Source organism: Gobius niger (assembly GCF_951799975.1).
Source record: "Gobius niger genome assembly, chromosome: 21".
Lineage (NCBI taxonomy): Eukaryota > Metazoa > Chordata > Actinopteri > Gobiiformes > Gobiidae > Gobius > Gobius niger.
The window spans coordinates 16,191,827-16,212,547 of NC_136872.1; the positions used below are offsets into that span (position 1 = coordinate 16,191,827).

At 40.3% G+C, this 20,721-nt stretch overlaps 1 protein-coding gene across 1 annotated transcript; it reads right to left on the minus strand.

Moving 5' to 3' along the window:
- Positions 1-760: 760 nt before the first annotated feature.
- On the minus strand, positions 761-9,554 carry LOC306980422 (uncharacterized protein). The gene is made up of 3 exons (XM_079579787.1): positions 9,357-9,554; positions 6,525-7,340; positions 761-5,722 (listed from the first exon to the last, which is right to left on the minus strand). The coding sequence occupies exons 1-3, from the start codon at positions 9,403-9,405 to the stop codon at positions 1,176-1,178; spliced, it is 5,412 nt and encodes a 1,803-aa protein (XP_079435913.1). The 5' UTR covers positions 9,406-9,554; the 3' UTR covers positions 761-1,175.
- Between the last annotated feature and the right edge of the window lie 11,167 nt (positions 9,555-20,721).

Sequence of the window (20,721 nt, forward strand, 5' to 3'; positions counted from 1 at the left end):
ATTCCAGATTTAGCTTGAGCTAGTTTCCATCTGCAATCCCTGAGCAGGTGAGTCACAAAATGTACAATATATTTAGCCACTCAAATACAAATATTCATTCATTCAACCAACCATCAGTAACACATAGAATAAAGCTAAAATTACTACAATAAAACATCTCTAAAGGTCATATTTACATTTACAGTTATCAATGCTGACACGACTGGTTTTCCAACAGCACTTTCCTTGTATTGTGAGAGAAATCCTTCAGGTCTAAGGAAAGTTTCCGGAGTTTGTTCCATTCTTTGATGCCTTTCAATGAGAAGAATGTCTGAGCAAAGGCTGAGTTACGTTTTGGCAGTCTACAGTCACTGCAGCTGAATTTTATTTAAAATTATATTGAAATACTGTTCAGTTTTACCTTCATTTTAAATGTGAACTATTTCCAAGTACCCCCTGCTTAGTGTACCCCCTGTGGTCCTCGTACCCCTGGTTGGGAAACACTGGTCTACATCATACACCGTCTTAGTAAACCGAAATACCCTGTTTTACCCTGGTACCTTTAATCTCTCAAGACAACCGAGTCCGACAACATGACACACTGCTGATTGTTTGGCATTTTATGTGCGCTGTAAAAGATAAACAGTATGAATGATGCATTGAGGCTTTGTAATTTTATTCATAGACATTTCCATCGCAAAGGCGCTGTTTTTACATATTTAAAATGAAAGCACACAGCCAAACATATTTTAAAGTAAATAATATGTTTTCCACAGTTGTTATACATATCGATGTGACTTGTGCAATTTAAGACATTTCTCATTTCATGGCGAGAAAAACTCAAAAGACCATTTAATATCAAACATCACTGCGCCGGTGCATTTGTGGTGTAGCGACATCATGAATGTTGTTCGCTAGCACCCTCTAATCCACTGAAAAGCCCGGCCCAATCTGAATCAGTCTACAAAAACAATAATTTCAACTGGGAACAAAGATGCTAGTGATTTTGGCTTTCATTTATTTGAAACTGTCAATTTAATTATTGGATTTAACCAGTTGCAGATTAGCAAGATCCTTGTCAATGATGCTAAAGTATTATGTTTTATCAATTGGTGTTTTTCCTAAATTGCGGTGTGGATGAAACCGCTTGTAATTGTATGCACTTTACTTCCATTGACTTTTAGTATTAGTGAAACTTAATTGCCTGAAGCCTGTCTTGGTGCATCTCCTTTGTTTAAAGCTACAATTGCGTCCATTTTCTCAAACAATCTTGCGATGCCCGAGTGGTTTTTCTTGCTTGTTAATTCATGATATCTCCCCCCACATCTCCCTATTAGTTTATTCAGCTCCTCGTTTCTTTGGATGTGCTGGTCGACGCTCACCCCCAGAGTCTCGCACCACGTTAAAAGCACCATTGTCCGTCGCCAAGTGTCACTTCCGACTAAATTCACTTGTTTTTCGATTGAATTTCTACACGATTCTGTGCAGGTCAGAAAGGCAGGCATTACCAAAAGTACAAGACTCGGCACGGACTCGCACCAAGTTACCGCTTCAAGTATATTTTCCCTTGAAGTATTTGTACAATCTCGCCAATTCAATTTGACTGGCTCTACGAGGGACACTTGTCTCCCCGCTATCTCTGCTCTCCAAGACCTAAAGCGTAAACCGTTCATTTTGGACGCATCCTTCTCTTCCCCTCCCAGGATGCTCACCCCAGATGGCGAACGCGATGACCAAGCTTCCCGTAACATTAAGATAGTCATGTCGCCAGTCTCTTTGTAGTTCTGGGGACAATTTGCAAGTTCTTTCAAGCCACTGATAGCCTTACTGCTACCTATATCCTGTCTACTTTGCATTTCTGGGCTTTCTTCATGTTTGGCTATCTCGTTCAGTGTTTCAAAGTGATAGTCATTGCCTTTTGAAGAAGCAGATTTGACTGTTGTCTCCTGAACCACATCTTTTCTTGTTTCACCTACATCCTGGTACATAAACTCAATTTCTTCCCCCGTATTTGTGTAATCTAAGCAGGTTTTCTTTTTGTTTAGCTGCGCCTCCCGTTCCTGCAGACTGACCTCCCACTTATTCAGACTGTCAAACATCGTCCTATACTTTTTGTCCTTATGCTGCAGTTCTTGTTTGAGCGATGTTAAGTCCTTCCCCATTTCGTCCAGCTCCCGTGTCGTAAAGCTAACCTGCTCGTTTCGCGTTTCCAACTGCGACGTCCAATTGATCAACTCCTGCTCTTGATTTCTCAAACTGAACTCTTTGTCTTCCAACTCTTTTCCCTGGTCTTTCAAACCTCTGACTTTCTTTTGCAAATCGCGACCGTGAAAACTCAACTCCATCTGTTTGGCTTCCAGGGCTTTTAGCAAAGTCTCCAATTCTCGCTCTTTCTCTTCAACAGCTTTTTGTCTTTCTCGATCTTTCTCGTCAAGCTGGTTTTGTTTCTCCACCAAAGCCACTTCCCATTGCGCTAACTCTTCTTGCTTACCCTCAAACTTACTAACATTGTCCTCAAAATGTTGTTTTTCTATTTCCCAGATTTCAATGTCTTTTAACTTTTGTGCCAAATCTATCATCATCTCACTTTCTTCCTTCTTCTGTTTCTCTTTTAACTCTGCTACCTGCCTTTCAAACTCTTCCTTCATTTCCCCTCTGCCCCTTTGTAGTTGGTTATTGATTTGTCCGAGCTCCAAAACCTCTTGTTTATAGTTTTTACAAATATTGTCAAATTCAGACTCTTTCTTGGCCAGTAGTTCATCTCTTGCTGCACTTTCCTGCCTCATCTCTTCACATTTCATTTCAGCTTTTTGCATCTCCTCTGCCATCTTTCCCTCCAGCTCCTCAATCCTCTTTTGACTGTTTTCAAAATTCTCCAACACCTCCAATACTTGCTGTTGTTTGTCTTGCTCCAAACATTTTATTACTGCATCTTTCTCTTTCATAATCATCTCAATCTCGTCACTCTTCCTTTGTATCCCGCTCTCGTACTCCCGAATCAAGCTCGTCATTTCTTTTTCCATTTTCTCAGTGAGTTCGTTTAGTTCTGCCTTTGTCTGCTCAATGAGGAGCCGCATTTGCTCGACGTCTTTCTCCTTCTCCACCAATTTTTCAGACATTTCCGTTTCATTATTTCTATGACCCTCCTCGGTCTCTCTATAACTTTTTACGCAACCTTTCAGTTCCTCAATTTCTTGGACATACTCTTTCTGCGTCTTACATGTTTCCTTAATCTCTGCCTCTTTCATCTCAAGCTCATTTTGTATTTCTGTCATTTCACGTGTTAGTTTTTCCACTAATTTTTCACATCGAGCATTTTTCTCAGTTTCTTTTAAAAGCTTTTGCTCCATCTCATCCCAGTCTTTATCTCGTATTTCCTGCTGAAGTTCCACCAACTCTTGCTGGTTTTGCAAAATCTGACCCCTTTCGTCTTCCTTCTTTAGCAACATCCCTTCGATATGTTTTAATTTCTCGTTGAGCATTTGTATCAGTTGCTCTTTTTCTACCAATTTATGCTCGATCTGTCTCCATTCTTGAGCTTTTGTACTTTCCGTCACTTGTAATTGTTCCTCAACCTCTGTCAAACACTTCTTCAAATCAAGTATCCTTTGTTCTTTGTGTTCTAGTTTTACCTGCACATCTGCCATACTTTGCAACTTTAGCTGTAACTTTTCAATCGCCACGTTAAGCTCTTCAATTTCCCGACCCTTTTCTTCCAAAATTTGCCCAAAGTGACTTTCTTTCTCATTAATCTCATCTGTATATTTGCATTTCAGATCTTGTATCTCCCTATCTCTCTCAGAAATATATTGTTTCTCGCATTTTTCCAATTCTTTAAACTTCAGCACAAGTTCTTCCATTTTTGTTTTCTCTCTTGCTATTTCATTTTGACACTGCTCTTTGAACTCGGCGACCTCCTTATCTCTCTCATCCATTTCTTGCTTATGCGCAGCCTTAATCATTCGCATCTCTTTCTCGTGTTCCCGTGATTTTTCTTTCCCGATGTCAACGAACTTCTGCTCCATTTCCGCCAACTCTCTCAGTTTAATCTCCGTATTAGCCCTAGCTTCATGCGCCAACCGCTCCTTTAGATTCCCAATCTCGTGCATTTGTTCAGTCCCTTCGTGATGCTGCTGCTTCAGAATCTGCTCAATCTCTTCAAAATGCTCCACCCTCAACATCTCCAGTCTTTTGTCCATTTCGCTCATTTTCTCTTCCATCGCAATGTTCAACCTAAGCTGAAGTTCGTCCATCTCTTTCTTGTGTCCGCGTGCTATTTCATCCATTTTGTTTTGCCATTCTTGTTCGTTTTGCTCAGTTTGTTTCACTACTTTCTGCTTTTCGTCATTGGCCATGTTTCTGTGTTGTTCAACCTCCTTATCCTTCACACTCAACATTTCAGTCAATTCTGCTATTTTAATCTGAAAATCCTCTAATGCACTGTCTTTGTCTTCCGTTAATCTCTTAACTTCTTCCTCATAGTGTCTTTTAACTTGTTCCAAATCCTCTTTCAGCTTGTCTCCTCTCTCCTTCCACTCCGCACTTTCTCTCATCGCCATTTTAACATGCAGCTGCAGATTTTTCACCACATTGTGCCACTCCTGAACCGCCTTTTTGTGCTGTTGCTTGTCCTGTTCACGCCCGACTGCGATGCGTTCAAGCTCGAGGATCTTCGATTGTTGCTCCTCGACCCGTTCATTCAACTCCTCGATCTCTCTTTCTTTCATTTCGACGTTAAGTCCCACCTCCTTGGCCTCCCGTCTACTTTGGTGCAACGTTGCCAGTATCCTCTCGTGCTCTGCGTTTAGGTCCTGTATCTCCCGTTCTTTGTCGTCAATCAACAGTCGCATCCTTTCCTGCAAATCTTCAACATTGTCATCTACATTAGGCTTTTCCTCACTTGCCTCTCCCTGCCTTTTCGAATTCCCGGACGATTTGGATTTTTTCTTCCAATCGAAAAGCCACCGCAAACTTTTAATCTCCCTATCTCGCAATTTCTTAAGCTCCGCCTCTTGTCGCGACATTTTTTCTTGCAACTCTTTCAAACGCTGGTTCTGTTTCTCGTTCCTTTGCCTGCTCAGCGTCGTAACTTCCTGGACAAGCCCAGAAAACGCCTCGCATCTATTCGTGGCGGCCATTTTTTCAACCTTCTCCAGCAGCTCTGTCACATGTGTCGGATTTTGCAAACTGTTTGAGTTGCTAATTGTGTGGTATCTTCCTCTACACTTTTCCAATAGTGTCTGTAAACCTTTGCCCCCTTTTTGAATGTGCTGCTCGATACTGACCCCCTCCCGTAGCTGGTCACAGTGAGTAAATAATAAAATTGTATACCTCCAAATATCATCTCCCAAAAGCTCTAAATGCTCGCGGACGTGGCTTTCCCTGACAACTGTATCTACTCTTAGCGTCACCAAAAAAGCGTGTGGGCCCGGTTCGCATAAAGCAACACTGGTCACAATCTCCCGCTTCACTCTTTCAGGTGTGGAGCCCATGACGCCCCCGTCCCATCCGGGCGTGTCCACTAAAGTCACCTGGCGCGTGGAGACGGTTGCCTGGTGACGCACGCATTCCTCGGTGACGGTCCCAGATCGAAACAAACCGGACTGTCCCAGGATGGAGTCGGCAGCCGAGCTCTTCCCGGTCTCCCGCTCGCCCAAAAGGACCAGGCGGACCTCAGGGAGACGACGAGGGGTTTTGGAGAAGGAGTGGTGGATGTCGGGTTCAGAGCTTGGCAGACTGTCACCTGTAGAAAAAAGGTAAACAATCAAATGAAGAGAGTTATTTTACATTGTGTTTCATATAAAGTAAGAAACATAAGCTCTTATTGGCTACAAAGTTGTTTTGATTGTATTGCATCTCACTTCACAGGTTCAACAAAGCAATACTGAAAGGCTCACACACCATACTTTCACATGTAGTACAAAATATTAGGTGTAATTAAGCAGGGGCATGACTAGGTGTCTAGCCTAATCGGGGACATTCAGTTAATGGGTGGCACCTGGCTATTTACGGCTTGTAACTCAATTTTAAACCTCTTAACCCCCACATACGCAAGCACATTTTCTCCAGTTATTATTCAGGTATCCAGGCATTACCCAAATCTAAAAGCCTCTTGAAAAAGCAGCAAAATAGCAGCGAAAATGAGATGTAAATTAGGACAAAATAAGCAAAAGTATGATAAAAAGGCACTGAACAACGCATAGAAACACAAGGAAAAATATAGGTTCAGGTCTTAGCTTAGGCTGTAAGAAGTTTTTGGTTTTGGGTGAAGCCGAACCGGAGAAAATGCGCTCCTATATTGTGGATTGGTTTATGAAATGTATTTGCTGTGAACATATACTGCCCACCTAGACTAACTAAGAAGCAAAGAGAACACTATTATTTCAAGGCAGTGCTTATACTGTGAAATTAACACCGCTATTCAAAATATGACAAGGTAAATACTGACTCCTGCCACTCTCATGCCATTGTATGATCCAAGTGTGGCTATAGACTTACACAGTAGTGCTGACCATTATCATTGTATTGCGTATGTTGTAACTCACTCATTAGGGCCGTCTTGATGGTCCCTCTTTGGGCCTGGGCCTCCATCTGCCTCTGCCTCTTCCTCCGCTCTCTGGTCCTCCTCGAGCTGTCTGCGTCCAGCTCCGACAGCACTGAGCTGGTGATTTCCAAACAATCTCTCTCTTCTGTCTGCTCCACCATCTCCGTCAACTTCCTGATCAGCTGTTTCACTTGCGTCCCATCGTTTTTGACCCTTGTCTCCATCACGTGATACCTACTTCCACATTTATGCAGTAGCTTTTGTAATCCCGGGCTCGTTTGAATGCGTTGCTCCATTGACACCAATCCTAGTTCATCTCCTCTTGTGAAAAGCACCATTGTGTGTTCCCAAACCATCGCCCCGAGTGGAAGGAGATGTTCTTCTATTTCCATGATGTAATCTTCATTGACAGAAGCGCACGATCTGATCACCAGCAGGACGGCGTGTGGTCCGGGGGGGCACAAGGTGACGCTCCGCAAAGTCTCGCGTCTAACCCAATCCGGAGTGCTGTTGAGCGGGTAGTACCACTCCCATCCCGGAGTGTCAATCACCGTCACCTTCATCCCATCTACATCTGCGCGCCTTTTGATGCACTCTTCTGTCGGTTTCCCTAATTCAAATCCCGCTCCCAAAATGGTGTTCCCTGCCGCGCTTTTCCCAGCGCCTTTTCTGCCCAGTAGCACCAGCCGGAGATCGGATGGAGGGGAAAGGGGGACGTGGTCGGTCGAAGGAGACGGAGGGTAGGCCATGATGGACTGTAGGCTGTAGTCAGTGAAGATGGGCAGAAGGTGTTCCTCAGTGCAGCGGATTGGGAGAGCTGAAGTGAGAAAAGTGAGAAAATTATCCATAGTAAGTCAGTCGGCAATACATGTATACAGTATATGGGTGTTTTTAGGTAACATGTAAAATTTTATTATGAAAATTCTTTTTGGATGTTTATTCATATTTATGAAAATGAACACATGACATGATCTGTTAATGGTAAATGGTCTCAACTTATATAGCGCTTTTCCACCTACATTAGGCACTCAAAGCGCTTTACAGCAAGGATCCACTCACCCACTACTGAGTAGTTTTGATAGTAGTTTAATGTGGCAGTTAACAGTTAACAGTCTACTCTACTTAAGGCCATACCGCCTTTGCTCTGCCCAATCCCGTCAGACCTTGGAAGCTAAGCAGGGAAGGGCCTGGTCAGTACTTGGATGGGAGACCGTTTGGTAACACCAGGAAGCCTGGGTGAATATAGTGTATGTGAGTGGTTGGTGGTGGTCGGAGGGTTCCTCGTTTCCGTCAGTTTACCTCAGGGCAGCTGTGGCTACAATAGTAGCTTACCACCACCAAGTATGGAGTGAACGAATAATGACGACAGTGTGGCGCTTTGAGAAACTTGGCTTGTAAGATGGTACTTTATTGATCTCACAGATGGAGAAATTGCATTCGATGAGAGAGCATCCGGCAGCAGCACCATTCAGTGCGCACCACTCTTACTCTCTTGTAAAGCGCAATACAAGTGTAAGGCATTATTACTCAAAAGGAGTGGGCCGAAGCAAGAGCTTTTAAGCGCCCACCCCCAGAATCCATACAATAAAATAATACAAAGGAATATAGTACAAAAGTAAAAAAACAAAGAAAACAACAGCAAAAAAATAGATTATACATACTCACAGAATCCGATCACGGATCACAGTAGAAAAGACCATTTACAGAGGGCATTTACATAAGTCATATCATGTACTATAACACATTTGAAAAGGCTGTTACTATAACCCTATTCACCTTATTCCGCCCCGCCCACTTCTCCAACCTTTTTGCTTTTTGCACTTCCGTTGTATTGACACTTCCGGTCGAGCGTGAAGCCTTTTCATTTTAGCGGAGAACGAGGGAAAATATTCTCTGCTCAAATCTGATTGAGATTGTTTAGTAGATTGAAAAACGGCTTTGTTTTCATGTAATAACGGATTTTATGTGGTCTCATGTTAACAGATAGGAGAAAAGGGACGGGCACAATGAATGGCAGCGCCCACGCGAACCTCCGGAATAAGGTGAATAGGCTATAGTAACAGCCTATAGGGTATTTTGACGCTTTTTCCAAGAAGCTTTTAGATTTGGGTAAAGCCAAACTAGAGGAAATTCTCGCTTAATGCAGGGGTTGCGATGTTAGTGCTTACTTACTGCAAAATGTTGTTGTGCCGAGGTCGTACATGACAAGAAACTGACTTATTAGTTAATTTCTAAAGGTCGTAAAAGTAATTTTAGTTTTGTGGTCAAATAAATGTCTAAGGTGAAGTGGCATCTGAGGCTCTGATCATGTAAATAAGTATAATAATCAATAATTCTTCTCTATTTAATTAAACATTTGATTAAATCAGTTTAACATTGAATTTTCAGTTTCAAATTGGGGTTTAATCAAAATCAAGGCTGGCACATTTCGTCGTGTATTTCGTGTTTTTTCGGCAACTAAATTTTAATTGGTGAGTTGGAAAAACAACATTAGCACATCCCATATGCAAATAATATCTAATCAATTAACTATAATAATAGTTGTGGGTTGTTTTATGTAATAATCTTGTGGACCTTCCTAATTTCATTCACGTTATGGCTGACTGGATTATCTGAATGCCTGAGCCTTGAAAAAGTAAATGAATAAGTGGCAAAATAATTAGCTTCTGGATTAAGCAAAGAAATGCACAACAGCACATGAACAGCGGTGCTTTAATAAAACATGTAAGGCCATGGTTTTGATATTAGAAGCCTTTTCGGGTTTGTAAACGTCGTAAATTAGAGATATACTCAAGGAAGCGAGTGAAGCTGGTATAAAACTCAACAAACTTACCGACATATATGTCCGCCTCGTGGCCAACGCTGCTGCTCTCTGCCTCCATCACCTCCGGCCACTCTTCCGCCTGTCTTAATCTTCCTCTTTCTGCTTCCTCTTTCTTGTTTCCAAAGGGTCAGTGGGAGATACTGAGAGCTATTTCAATTTCGAATAGTGTCTGAAAGTTTGAGAAGTTTGAGTCACGTGACCTGCCTGTGGTTTGCCTCGTTTGAGTTGACAGGAAGTAGAGTGTGTCAGAGGGTACAGTACAGGAAGATAATACACAGGGTCCGCCCAGGATCTTACTGTATATATACTTAATTCCTGTGATAATATGATAAGAGCAGGTGTCAATAGCCTGTTAAGTTGACAATAAAGGCTTATCTGTATCTCGTGCATATCAGAATAGTCAAGCTTTTATCTTTAGAAAGCTTCAAGAAAACGTTTGTATTAATATGAAGAGAAATGTTAAAACTATGATTCAATTCAGTTCAATATGGCTTTAAAAAGTCTCACAATCTTGGGAGTTTTGTGTGCTTAAACAAACTACTGTGTTGTGTATTTAACGCTTGTGGTCAAACACACTTCCTGTCCCCAAGCTTAGACAAAATGTGTTACTTTCAGTCCTATACAAAGAACATAACACTGTTCCAAGAAATGCAGTAACTACAAAAAGTTACTTGAGGTGATGTGCGTACTAACTGGGTACTACCGGCCTCTGGAGCATGAGCCGAAAATGATCTACTGTATGGATTTATTTATAATGGAGTCACAAGTATATCGGCCAGCCCACATATACAGTATAGATAGAGACTTCCCATTCTTCCATAGCGCTAGAAAGAGCTGAGTCAGAGCTTAGAAATTAGTCCTCCCACAACTTCCTCAGCATCAAGGTAGCAGAGAAACATCGCAGTGAAAATCAAATTTTGCTTTTAATTTCGGAACCATTAGGGTAAGAGGTCTAACGCCAAACCGGATGTGCGTCAGCGTCCGCCATGATAAGAAGCGTCCGAATTGGTCTGTCAGTTAGGAAGGAGTTAGCGAAAGAAGCCTCAATGCTAATCATAGCCACTTCAGCATAGGGACCTCTGGTGCTAACTAACCGGTGATTAGGAGCTATGTGCCATCCCATAAGCCACCGCGCCGCCAATCCCCTCCACCCTCGAGTGATTCATGCGCAACCGCTGTTGATTGACAGGCGCACATATATGAAAAAAAAGAAAAGAAAATGGAATAAGATTTATAAAAGTGACAAAATACATGTTGTCGTCACCACAGCACAGTCACATGTCAGTGTGTTAAAGAGCTGCCTCAGTAATGGTTTAAAATGGCAGTTTGTGCTTTTGTGCTTTTGCTTTCATTTAGTAGAAACTTAAGCTGCATGGCTTATTTGCTACTGTAAGGCTAAAGGGAAATGTGATGGCTCATCTGGATTTTTCTCTTTTTTTTCGCCTTAAATGTCTTTATTTAGACACTATGTTGCTGCATATGCAATACAGTAGGTGACGACATGCGCTTTTGTTTGCCTGCCAATAACCGTAAAGAAGAAGAACAGCAGCTGTTGGTGATGTCACTTCCCCTCCCCCTGGGTAAGGATGGTCGAATTGGGCAAATGCTGCTGAAGCTCTAGTTCGCTAACTGCATAGAGATCTAGCAGTTGACCCCATAAGGTTAAGGATGAGGAGCTAGGGTTAGGACATAGATGCTATAATTTGATGGTTTCGGACGCAGCCAGAGACTTACTGTTCAACCTCTTAAACAGTAAGTCTCGGTTAACCCCCGCCTTAACCGAGCAAATTTACCAGTTCGACTTCAGAATCTATATGCTTCTAAACCAGAGAGCTCACAGTCTATAGGCCTGGGTAGATCTTCATTTGAAAGCTAAGACCTACAAAACTGAGCTCACCTTCTTCCTGTTTTTTGTGGTCAAGCTTAAGTCGTTTTTGTCATGTTTTTGTTGCTTTTTGTAGCGTTTTGAAGCGTTTTGTCAGTTTTTAATTATGTTTGTGTAATGTAACTGTAATGAAATTTACGAAAACTCAACAAAAACAACTAAAACTTAACACAAAAATAAGGAAGAAGCTTAGATGAGTTTAGGCCATAGCTTTCAAATTAGTCGCTACACTGGCCTATAGGCTGTAAGCTCTCAGGTTAAGAAGCTTTTAGATTTGGGTAAAAGTTAAGATTCCCTCATTTCTTACCTCCAGTATTAATTCATATTATTATCCATTATCTAATTTCTTAATTATTACAGCAAATCAGTACCGACAAGACATATTCAAGAAGCCCTCGAGCACTAACGCGAACTATTTTAGTCTCAAAATCCCACAAATTTAGATTTAAAAAAAGCATGTATTGAGTGAATGGCCTTTTGTGTGTCTCCGTCTCTGCTGTCACTGCACCTCGCCCGCCTGGCTTCTCTTTCTGTACAACCTGTCCAATTCCCCACACGTACCAACCCAGTGATTCACTCTTTCCTCGCGCTCTCCTTTGACTTTCCTAAAAGCCGTCATTGTTTATGGAGTGGCCTGTATTAATTCAGCTCCGTTCACCCCCAGAGCGCCGCACGTCCAAATATTCACCGCGTATTACTCTGATGGATTCCTCGTCTCATGTGCTTTTTGTAAATGTCACATAAATCATTCTTTATTGCGCTCCCCGCGGCGCGAGCACTTCTCTGCAAATGTAGGGCTAATTTAAGTAAAAATGCTTTTCGGTACGTCCTGTCAGTGTTAAATCACTCCCTTAATGCAATGTACATTTTATGAGCGAGTGAAGAAATTAGTTATTATATAGTTTTATTCCCTCTGTCCATGGGTTTCAATTGATGTAAAATTTGGACCGTTGCCATAGTAGCAGTAACAGTGAAAAACAGCTGGTCATAAATTCTCCCTAACAGGAAAACGTTGTGTGATTAAAACCCATAAATAGAAAAGGTTTAGATACTGTAGATGTGTGTAAAAAGTGTAATTATATGCACTTTTAACACTTTCTTCCTGTTGAGTTGAATAAAGCACTTTGAATGTACACGGCCTGACCGAAAACAAACTTTTCACCCTGTATTTAACCCCTTAACCCAAAACAATGAGATCAGCTGATGACCAGAACATCCTGAATGACCAGGTTATTGCATCAATAGATTTTTTTCTTCCCTGATGGCACGGGCATATTCCAAGATGACAATGCCAGGATTCATCGGGCTCATATTGTGAAAGAGTGGTTCAGGGAGCATCATTTTCATACAATGATGGGCCACCACAGAGTCCAGATCTTAACCCCAATGTGAATGTTTGGGATGTGCTGGAGAAGGCTTTGCGCTGTGGTCACACTCTCCCATCATCAATAGATACAGACGGCATCTCGTCATAGAAGGGGGCGTGGCTTCGCCGAGGGGGAAAACAGAATCTTTTGGAAAACACAATTTTCACTCTTTTTAGCCATTTTCTGGTGAAATATGAACTTATTTATCACATACAAATAAAGTCAAGTCTAAATTGGGTCCTCATGGATATTTTTTTCACGGCAGTTTGTTCAGTAGAAGAAAAAACGGCAGTCATAGCTAGTGCGAGCTAACGTTAGCATGTAGCATAATGCTAATATGAAGCATTATGTTAGCATTCTCCGTTATTTATGTAATTATGGGCTGTTGAACCACTTTGCTCGGCCCCATGTCTTTGTATCTTTATTGGTTAGAGAACTATATAAATAATTCTGCATGTGTTTAAGTATTTTTTGAATAATTGGAGAAAGTTAAGATTTTTCCCTTTTTTTCCCCCCATAACTGTTTCAAACATGACCATACCTGTATATGGGCGATTCGGTCTTGGTGACAAAGGCATTAAGGCTGAAAAATATATTGTTATCGTATCGATATCGAGACATGAACATTCAAAATATTAAAATTGAAAAAGCAAGATATAAACGATATAGATTTTCATCAATAAAAATGCACTCTTTTGTATTATGATTTTATTTTTCTGAAAAATGCTTAGTTTCAAGGTGAAGTGGCTGAACATAGCACGAAGATAGCTGCACTCGAAGCGAATGCTAACGACACCGAGGAGCGCATGCTAAAGCTCGAAAACACATATGCTACGCTAACGGATAGCAATGCTAAACTTCGGGCTAAAGTGATGGACTTGGAATCTCGCAGCCGCCGCAACAACATTCGAATAATAGGTCTCCCAGAATCAGTGGAGGGACCCCGACCAACTGCTTTCTTCTCCGAACTTTTGCTGGAAGTGTTTGGCGAATCAGTGCTGGAGACTGCACCAGAATGTGATAGAGCCCATCGTGCCGCAAAGGCTAAACCGGCCAAGGGACAGCGACCGAGACCGGTGATCATCTGCCTACACAAACACCAAGTAAAAGAGGCTATCGTTCGTGAAGCACGGACTAGAAGAGGAAAGCTAAAATACCGGGACCACCCTATCGCCATCTTCGAAGACTACCCGCCTGAAGTGATGGAGGAACGTCACAAGTACAAGGAGGTGATGTCCAAGTTTTACGAGCTAGGTCTGAAGCCATCTCTGAGGTACCCTGCCAAACTGTCTATAATAACATCGGTAGGAACCAGGATTTTTTTTTCTGACGAGACTGAAGCAGGAAAATATGCGGACTCATTAAACACATCCTAGCTATGACATTAACAAACAAAACAAGAAGGCGAAATGGACTATCTACTGACCTTTGCTACGCCCTAAACGGACTGGGAAAAGCTGCTGCCCCTAATACTACACGGAACTGAGACAAACTGTACCATTATTACCTATATGGATTGGAATCATTTGTACTCCTGAAATATAATGGTTTAACGATATTAAATTGCCACACATTGACAGAATATTTTTGAGGACACTAGGCACCTTTTGTTTTTTTTTGTTTTTTGTCTGTTTTTTGTGTGCCTTTTTTCTTCCTTTTTTCAGTATTTTGGCTTATTGTTCTTTTGGTCTAAATCTAATTAATTTGTTTGTTATTTTTTTGTCTCTGTTTTTTTTTTGTCTTTTTTCTCTCAAAGAAGAGCACTACCACTCGGTTAATTTAACTTTTTCTTTTTCTTTTTAGACTAGGTTGACTTTTTTTTACATAGGGAGAGAGACCCTCGGAAGCTAGATAGATTAGATAGCCCTGGGCTGCTTGTTCAACAGAGGCAGCTCAGTTTGGGCGCAAATATCCTTTTCCATCAGGATAGTACTGCTAGGAGCTTCTTACTTTTTTTTTTCTTTTCTTTTTTCTCTTTTTCTTCTTCTTCTTAATGCTCGGTGGGTGCATGGAAGAGTGGATGTGTGTGCACGAGTGATGTTTTTTTATTTTATTTACTTATTTATTTATTTTTGTTTTTTTATCTTTTTTTTTGTTTTTTGTTTTTTTTTTCCTCCTCACCCGTTTCTCTTCTACTCCCATCCATCGATGCAACAAACTTACACATGTTTCTTTTCTTACCTTTCAGATTACATATCCAACAAAGCAAATAGATGACTCATAAATTACGAGGTGAAACTTTGCGGATGATCTCATGGAATGTCCGAGGTTTAAATAAGGCTGTAAAGGTTGGTAAGGTTTTGGCACATTTGCAACAACTTAAGGGTGACATATTTTTCTTACAAGAAACGCATTTGAAATCATCAGAAACATCTCTGTTAAGGAGGAGCTGGATGAGCCACATATTTCATTCAGAATTTAATAATAAATCTAGAGGAGCTGCAATTATAATCCGTAAAAATGTTAATTTTGAACCACAGCATATTGTCTCTGACATAAATGGTCGTTATGTAATAGTTTCTGGTCTGTTAAATACTATGCCAGTTACTTTGGTCTGCATATACGCCCCAAACTGGGACAACGATCTTTTTTTCACAAACCTTTTTGCAAAAATTCCCAACACAGATAACCACCACCTAATAATCGGAGGCGACTTCAACTTAGTACAAGATATTACATTTGATAGATCCTCTACTAAACCCACCACATTATCCAAATCAGCCCGTGTGGTATTAAATAATGCAGCACATTTTGGTATCTCAGACCCATGGAGGCTCAAAAACCCCTCGGTCAGAAACTTTTCTTTTTTTTCACATGTGCATCAGACATTTACGCGGATAGATTTCTTTTTAATTGATAAACAACTAATTCATTCTGTCACTGCTTGTCATTACCATCCTATTGTAATCTCAGACCACGCGCCTACCTCCATAGAGTTATTTTTTCCTTCTAACAGTTCTTCCCCTCGAATATGGCGATTCAGGGGAGAATGGTTGACGGATGACCACGTTAAAGAATATATAGCTTCACAAATTAAACTTTACATTGAAATTAATGATAATTCGGAAGTCACCCCTAGCATCCTTTGGGAAGCCCTTAAAGCCTTCGTTCGCGGACAGGTAATCTCCCATATTTCCTATATTAAAAAAAGAGAACAAAGTGAACTCTCACGAATTAGAGAAGAGATTAGCAAATTAGATCAACAATATTCTATAACCCCAAACCCCGAGCTTTTTAAAAAACGTTTAATATTACAGTCAAAACATGAACTTCTCATGACAGGCATCGTCGAGAAACAACTAAAGCAATCTAAACAACAATTCTACGAACACGGAGAGAAAGCTGGGAAGCTGTTAGCACATCAGGCGCGAGCAACCAATACATCGAAATTCATTACACAAATTCGTACAGAAGAGGGGGCCATTGTTTCAGACCCTGCTATTATTAACCAAACTTTTCAGAAATATTACACTAAACTTTATAGTTCAGAATGTAACACCTCTGCTAGTAAACCAGTTAATGACCTGATTTTCCCTAAAATTGATGAAACCATAGCGGATACACTTGGAAAGCCGATCACCCATACAGAAGTGAAACAAGCACTTCAGATAATGCACAATGGAAAATCGCCAGGTCCTGATGGTTTCATTGTGGAATTCTACAAAACCTATCACTCCCTGTTAATTCCTATTTTAGTAAGAATGTACAATGACTCCTTTAACAAGGGCAAGCTACCTTCTAGTCTGTACACTGCTTCAATCTCATTGATACTGAAAAAAGAGAAAAACCCAACCTCCTGCAGCAGTTACCGACCAATCTCCTTGTTAAATGTAGATGTTAAGATACTCGCTAAGATACTGGCAACACGGCTTCAGGAAGCTATCCCCACATTGTTAACATTAGATCAAACTGGATTTACCCCCGGCAGGCACTCTTTTTTTAACACAAGACGTCTTCTGAACATCATTTCCACTCCATCTTCAAACACTCCCGAAGTCGTTATCTCGCTCGACGCCGAAAAGGCGTTCGATAGAGTGGAGTGGAGATATTTATTTTCTATTTTAGAGAAATTTGGTTTTAATTCTGACTTTAGTGCTTGGATAAAACTGTTATATGCTTTCCCCACTGCTTCGGTAATTACAAATAATATCCACTCGCCTCAATTCTCTCTTCAACGTGGAACACGTCAGGGATGCCCCTTATCACCTTTATTATTTAATTTAGTGATTGAAACTTTAGCAATATGGCTTCGCAGCCTTAAGGACTTTCAGGGCATTAAACGGCACGATCAGATCCACAAACTGTCACTGTACGCAGATGACCTTTTATTGTACGTGTCGAGCCCTGAGACATCCCTTAAGCCTATTCTTTCAATTCTTGATCAATTCGGAAAACTGTCAGGATATAAGCTCAATATCCAAAAGAGTGAACTTTTTCCCATAAATGATCTGGCAAAAAAACTCCCTCAAACATTCTTCCCATTTAAAATAGTAGATGGTTGCTTTAAATACTTGGGGATCAACATCACAAACAATTTTAATTTATTGTACCGGAAAAATTTTGAGCCCCTTTTGGAAAAATGTAAAAAAGATTTTGCGAGATGGCGAACGCTCCCTTTTTCAATTGCAGGACGAGTCAATCTGATAAAAATGATAGTACTTCCGAAATTCCTATATCTCTTCCAACATATACCGGTTTATATAAATAAATCCTTCTTCCAAAGCCTAGATAAGTTGATAAACAGCTTTATATGGGGAGGCAAACCAGCACGTGTTAAAAGATCGGTATTATACTTGCCTAAATCATCTGGAGGCCTCGCACTCCCTAACTTCCAACATTATTATTGGTCTTCAAACATTCATAAAATTTTATACTGGACAAGCCATAAACCTTCGGACCCCAGGTTTCCCTGGCTTCAGATTGAGTCGGGATCATCCCCCTTCTCCTTGCACTCAATAGCCTGCTCCAAGAGCTCAATTAAACCCCGTGATATTTCTCATAATCCAGTGATAATAAATACAATTAAGATCTGGATTCAATTTAGAAATCGGTTTGGCTTATCGGCAGCCTCGCTCAAAGCTCCAATTTACAATAACCATCTATTTAAACCTGGTTCAGACCAGGCCTTTGCAAAGTGGTCAGCAAATGACCTTTGCTGCCTAGAGGACTTGTATGAAGAAAACACTTTTGCCTCCTTTCAATCAATTCGCACAAAGTTTAGCTTACCCTCCAATCACTTTTTTCGGTATTTACAAATCCGCAACTTCATTCAAAAACAATTTCCTCATTACCCGAATCGCCCACCAGAGACTGACTTCGATCAACTACTTGATCATCATTGGTCTGAAAAACATCTGACCTCGCTTATTTATATCAGGATTAATTCTATGATTCCAGATCCTACAACTATTTTTAAAAATAAATGGGAAGACGACCTTGGTCTAAAGATATCTCAGAGACAATGGGCGGAAATTAAAAAACTGGTAAATACTTCATCCATCTGCGCAAGACACGCCTTGATGCAATTTAAAGTAACATATAGAGCACATCTTACGAACGCAAAACTTGCTCAAAGGCACCCGGATGTGTCGGACGCCTGTCCTAGATGTAAAAACTCACCCGCAAACCATGGACACATGTTCTGGACTTGCCCAAAGCTCTATAAATACTGGTCGGACATCTTTCTAACACTGTCCCGAATTTATGAAATTAATATACCTGCTAACCCTTTAACTGCTCTGTTCGGTTTACCTACGTCTTTGAATATGTCACCAACTATAAAATGTGCCATTGCCTTTACTACCCTGCTGGCCAAACGCCAAATTCTTCTTAAATGGAAACATAAAGCACCTCCAACAATCAATAACTGGTTGCAAGAAGTTTTACAATGTATACAGCTTGAAAAAATAAGGTCCTCCATTGTTGGATCCCATAAACGGTTCTACAGTACATGGAACCCGTTTTTAAAATACATAGAGGATGCATTTTCACACAACACTGAGGTCATGGATGACGAGAGAGAAAATGAAACATAACGCCTAAGACAATACCTTTCATCCACTAATATATTTACCACAATTGACTGTCTTACTTTTCCCCTCCCTGCTTTTTCACTTCCCCCTCCTTTTTTTTTTTTGTTTTTTTTTTTTGTTTGTTTTACATTTCTTCTTTTTTTAATTATTATTATAATTTTTTTTTTTTTTTCCCTCTCTTTTCTTTCCTTTTTTAAAATTTTTTTTTTATTTTATTTTTTTATTTTTTTGTGTCCCCTTTTTTTTTTAAATGATCTATTTTTTTTATTTTTTTTTTATTTTTTTTAATCATTTTTATCTTTTCCCCTCCTTTCCTACCCTTCTTCACGGTATGTATGTGTGAGTGCATTTCTGTTTTTAACTCTATTAGATCTTTTTTTTTTTTTTTTGCTCACTCCTTTATTTTACTCCTTTTCTCTTCTACTGTCCTTTCCTTTTCTTTTCTTTTTTTTCTCCAATCTTTTTCTTTCTAAACTTATTTCCTACTGCTCCTTCTCTTTCTTCCTTTTTTTCTTGACTCTTCTTGCTTTACAGGTTTTCCTTTCTTTCAGGCCCCTAGCAGATGGGGGGGAGGGGGGGATCATGGGTGGGAAGGGTGGGCTGGGGGGTTCAGTGAAGGGGTTAGAGACAGGATAGGAGACCTGAGTAGTGGGGACATTTTTTATTATAATTTTTTCTTAATTTTTTACTTTTTTCAGACCAATATACTGTCCTCAAATCCTGCCTGTGTGAAATTTAAAAAATGCTAATAAAGAAATTTGAAGATGAAAAATGCTTAGTTTTCACCTAACCCATTGTTATATCGTATCGTATAGATGCTGAAATCAAAGCTAAAGGTGTTCTAATGAATCCACCTTGCCGAGATCTAATATCCAGTTCAGGTCCATATTCATGCCGGGTTGAGTCCAGTTTAAAACCTAATTGGGACAGGTTTTCATATTTTTCAGGATCATTGTTCAGTTCAGTTTGTCTGGGTTTAGTGCACATTTCAACTTGCCTTTGGTTCTTTATCCTCTACATTCTTAAAAGCGTATTATTTGTCACCATAAAAGTCGAACAGCAGAATGAGCTTTTTGAGAGCTCCTCTATGGACAAGCATCACCTGCATGTTGTCATTAAAAGTAGTGCGGGACACCTTCGTAGACATATTGCTGGGTTGCAGGTGACATCACAGCGTTCTAAAGGCCTATACTGTTATATAGAGGAAAAATTATTTTGTTTTTGAGGAATTTTTTGGTCTTGTACAGAGAGATCATGGACCCAGTGTCTGACATTAATGATCATTTTTGTAATTCATACATTTTCCTGCCCCCCGCTGGGTCTGGTGACATCCTTACATTCTTGAACCTGCAACCCACCAATAGGGAGAACTTGCAAACCCCACACAGAGACGTCCCACCTGAAAATCGAATCTCGCTTTGAGAAGTACTTGAAAAAGCCAAAGTTTGAATCACTGGTCTAAATAATGTTATGTAATGACAAGAGATGGTACGGCTACTTTCACATCTCATGATGAAAAGTTGGAAGTGTATTTCATTGATATTGATTGAAGAGACTTCCTTTATTGTTACTGTCTTGGGAGGCATTTTCACTGTGGCCTTGTCCATTGTCACTGAAAGGATAGATTGTTATGAAGAAAAGACATCACTCGACCAATTGAATGTTGGTGGATTGGCCATAGAGGAAATAACAGCAATACAATCTCAGAGAAAATTAGTTTTGGGACAAATGGCCCTCAGAGAAAGTTCTTGAAAATAGTTCCTATTGAGTTTTTACTTGAGCTCCAGCACAAGGGCTTTTTAGTACACGTTTATGGCCAATTCGACTTGTATCACTAAAAGAGTTTAGCCACGCAAGGAGTAAAACGGGAAATGCTTCTGAAATAAAACGTTATGTCTATGACCACTAACAACAAGCTGTTAAGGAAATACTTGGTTTGATTCTCTCTCCAAAGTAGCACTGTGAAAAGTATGAGAAGAAGTGAATGGCAAAAAATACAGTCAGTACAAAAATAAACATGTATTTATCTAACCTGGGGACAATCTCCTTTTAAAACTGTAAAAATAGGGGTCTGTCTATAAAGAGCATAT

What these genes read in the sequence shown, in the direction of transcription:
- LOC306980422 (XM_079579787.1), bottom strand. Translation starts at nt 9,405, where the DNA reads ATGGAGGCAGAGAGCAGCAGCGTTGGCCACGAGGCGGACATATATGTC. An exon ending in CGAGGCGGACATATATGTCG is followed by an intron (nt 7,341 to 9,356) that starts GTAAGTTTGTTG and finishes TTCTCACTTCAG; the next exon opens with CTCTCCCAATCCGCTGCACT. An exon ending in CATCAAGACGGCCCTAATGA is followed by an intron (nt 5,723 to 6,524) that starts GTGAGTTACAAC and finishes TTTTTTCTACAG; the next exon opens with GTGACAGTCTGCCAAGCTCT.